Raw genomic sequence first — 3,599 nt, 5'->3', positions numbered from 1 at the left:
CAAAGAGATTCTAATTGGTCTGGACATTGGGATTTTTAAAACTCGCCAGGTGGTTTTAATGAGTGGCCAAGATTGATAACCATTAGTGCAGAGGAAGGAATGAGAATAGGTGTATGTGTATTAAACTTAATGAGCATAGATACTGCCTGGGATCTTGTTAAACTGCAGATTCTGATTCAGTGAGGCTGGGGTCATAAATTTTGTATTTCTAACAAGTTCCCAAATATTGCTCACTTTAAGGAGTTTTTGAAATAAACCTGCTTTACCAAATGGAGACTGGCTCCTATATTAATGGGAAATACAATTTAAAGGTGGTGTAACCTTCGAGCTAGTTTAGATTTGATATAGTAAACATATTAATAGAAAGATTATAGGCATAAGGGACCAAATCTAACCATTCCTTATGTGGGGAAGAAACTGAAGTCCATTCTGTGTACCCAACATCACAAAAGTAGGCAACATTCACATTCTGATTCTTTAGCAGTTGGTTGGCAGCAGTTCTCAAAGTGTAAAGTCCCCAGACCCCTGGTAGTCCCAGAACCCTTACTGGCAATTCAAAAGTTGAAAACTATTCTCATAATACTAAGATGTCATCTGCCTTTTTTCATTGTGCTGACATTTGTACTCAAGCTATGGTGGGTAAAACTACTGATGTATTAGCATGAATCAAGACAATGGCACCAAACTGCTCCAGTAGTCATTTCATTTTTCACCACCACACACTCAAAAAAAGATCAACTTAAGATTGTGCTTGACAAAGCAGTAAAAATTTTATTAAACTTCAACCCTTGAGTCTTTTTAATACTTTGTGGGGTAAAATATGAAGCCTGCATAAAGTCCTTCTGCTGCATACCAAGGCATGATGGCTGTCTCCAGGATAAGCACCTTGAAAAAGCACCAACCCAGCCACTCTTTTTAAGGAACACTACTTTTACTTGAAAGAATTGACAAACTAAGACTTGAGTATTTGGCAGATTTTGTCAAATGAACAAAGGGAACATATCACTTCAAGAAAAACTGACACTATTTGTTACCAATGACAAAATTCAAGTTTTCAAATGAAAATTCGAATTTTGAAAAACTTGTATCTACAACTATGACCCTGACAATTTCTCAGTACTTAGAGTTTTTGGAGATGATTTCTGACAAAATCGAAGGTGATTTAACGAATGTGATATTTTGATACTGTGTAATAAAATATACCCATATTTGAAAGATGTGCATAACTCAGTGAATCAATATTTTCTAAATGACCAATGCATGGTAAAACCATGTATGGGTAAAAGATACAAAGTGCAAAATGGACTAATAGATTTTAATGTTACAGAGAACAAAAAATTCATTGATAGGGTTTCAGATCCCTTTAGCAACTAATCTTTCAAAAGCTTCCACAAGTTTCATAAGCTTCCACAGCTTATCTGTAAAAGAGTATGCTTCCGCTTCCAATTATATATCATTGAAACTGGATTTTCTTCATATACTTAAACCAAAATAACATATCCCAAAAGACTGAATGTAGAAGTAGATATGAAAATCCAGCTCTCTTCTAATAAACCAGGAATTAAGGAGATTTGCAGAAATTTAAACAATGGTCCTTATTACTAATGTTTTTTCCACTCCAACATCCAAGTTTCAAACTCCTAATCCCCTTCTCATTTCACTTGTTCCTGCTGTAATATTACCAACTTATATGGCTTTCCTTCCTCATCTATCTAAAGTCTACTGCAATTCTCACTTTCTTTTAATATTGGTCTCTATTCTCTGAAGTCCTACTTCATTTGTAAAATCATACTGTGGCTTTCAGTACTTAAAATACATGTTTCAAGAATTTTAGTTTTCCCACCTATCTTCAGACCCTCTTTAGAGGCCACGTTTTGTTTCCTTTGCATCCTCCTACAATTCACAGCACAACCCCTGTACTTTAGATGCTTATCAATAACTGCCAAGAGAGCCCCACTAGACTTTGGTACTGGTTACATGCTTGCTTGTTTTCTTCTAAATAAACTGTATCTGACAAACTGGAAAAGCCAGGGAACTCTCCGAGTATGGACTGGAGAGGTCTGGAGACCACAGTCAATCTTTGGGGTTTCCATTTCAGCCATGAAAGGAGTAAACCATGTTCCAATGTAAAGCCGGTGTTTTTTATCTTTGAGAGTGAAGGCAGTAAGAGAAGCCTTTTCTTAAATTTTCACAAAACCTTTTATTATTATTTTGCAGAGTCTCTGCTACAAAAATTTACTAGAACACACTACATAAGACACCCTAGTGGACTTTGATAATTAAATTAAAATCAAACAAGCCTGATTTCCATACTGAAGGATTTTGTTTGGTATGCTAAAGATCAAAATACTTTGGAACAGGAGGTAACAACAGAACGGGATAAAAATAATGAGGCAAGAGAGGATTCTGAGAATGAGGAGGGGTGTAAATAAAATAAACCAAGAGTTTTAATATGGGGTAAGGAAGTAATAACCAGGCCACTTTGGGCCATTTACAATCTACGTTTTTCTCATTGAGTAAGCAGAAGTAAGATGGCTGGAAAAGAAAACACCAGGGGTCAAGCCGGTGGTAGTAATACCTTGATACTGGCAATGAAAAGGGATACAGCTCTGCCCTACACACGTTTCTACACCTGTCAAAAGATTGGAAAGGAATGTAACACTTAGAACGAGCAACTCACGTCACCAAGGCAGAATCGCACAATGGGTACAGAAGACTCAAGACTCACTAACCCCGAAGGGTAGGGAACATAGGAAAAAACATATCTCAGAGAAGCAGACAAGTCAAACGACGCCAGCGCCTATTGAACTTGCAAAGATTCGGCGCTGCTTCCCTACACCGTGTGCTCCCGTTTTACAGGGAACCAAGGGCCACCATACTGTTCTCAACCCCGAGGGTCTCTTCTGCCCCCAAACCCCACCGTCCCTGGCGCCCAAGTCGGGGATGAGGACAAGAGTTGTGAAAAAGGAAACCAGCAACATTAGAAGTCATCAGTGAAAGGAAAGCAAAAGCGGCCGGAAATCAGTGCCCCCCACCTCCCAAGCGCCGCCCTCGCCTTCGCCCTCTCCTGGGACGCAGAGGAGCCCCTGACAGTACAAGGCGGGGCGGGGAGGGTCTCCCGGACCCGGAGAGGCCAGCTACAGGACCGGTCCCTCCCTCCTCCCACCAGTCCAAACACTGGGAAAACTCCAAGCGCCTCCCCTACCAGTAGTAAGAGGCCGAATATGCACCAGCCGATCACCAGATCCGCCGAAGCCGCGCCTGCAGCCACCACCGCCATCTTCGCTTCCGGTCCGGATGGACCCGGGGGAGGGGAGGGGGAAAGAGGGGAGAGGGCGAGGGAAGCCGCACCCGCACACCCTAAAGGTTAAAGGGGCGGAGGGGGCGGAGCAAGTGGTTGCCACGGAGACTCGACCCACGAGCGACGAGCTGGGCGGGGGCGGGGCGACGAGGTCGTCTCAGCGACGGGGCGCGTCTGGGACGTCATGACGTCACGACGCTGCCAGATTCCCGCGCCCGCTGAGATGCGAGGGCCGAGCAGTATGGTGTTGTCTCACAGCAACGCAACTTTTTTTAAATAGTTGACTCAGCATAAGCTG

The 3,599-nt window shown here is 42.4% G+C and overlaps 1 protein-coding gene across 1 annotated transcript in view; it reads right to left on the bottom strand.

Moving 5' to 3' along the window:
* Positions 1 to 3,280, bottom strand: part of LMBRD1 (LMBR1 domain containing 1) — a 133,511-nt gene extending 130,231 nt beyond the window's left edge. Inside the window, exon 1 of the mRNA XM_012646514.1 lies at positions 3,206 to 3,280. Within this exon, the coding sequence (XP_012501968.1) occupies positions 3,206 to 3,280 (75 nt within the window). The remainder of the gene's footprint in view (positions 1 to 3,205) is intronic.
* Positions 3,281 to 3,599: the final 319 nt, after the last annotated feature.

The sequence above is a fragment of the Propithecus coquereli genome, unplaced genomic scaffold (genome assembly GCF_000956105.1).
Source record: "Propithecus coquereli isolate 6110/MARCELLA unplaced genomic scaffold, Pcoq_1.0 Scaffold244, whole genome shotgun sequence".
Taxonomy (NCBI): domain Eukaryota; kingdom Metazoa; phylum Chordata; class Mammalia; order Primates; family Indriidae; genus Propithecus; species Propithecus coquereli.
Note: the sequence above shows the minus strand (reverse complement) of the source record. Positions and strands in the feature narration are given on the sequence as shown.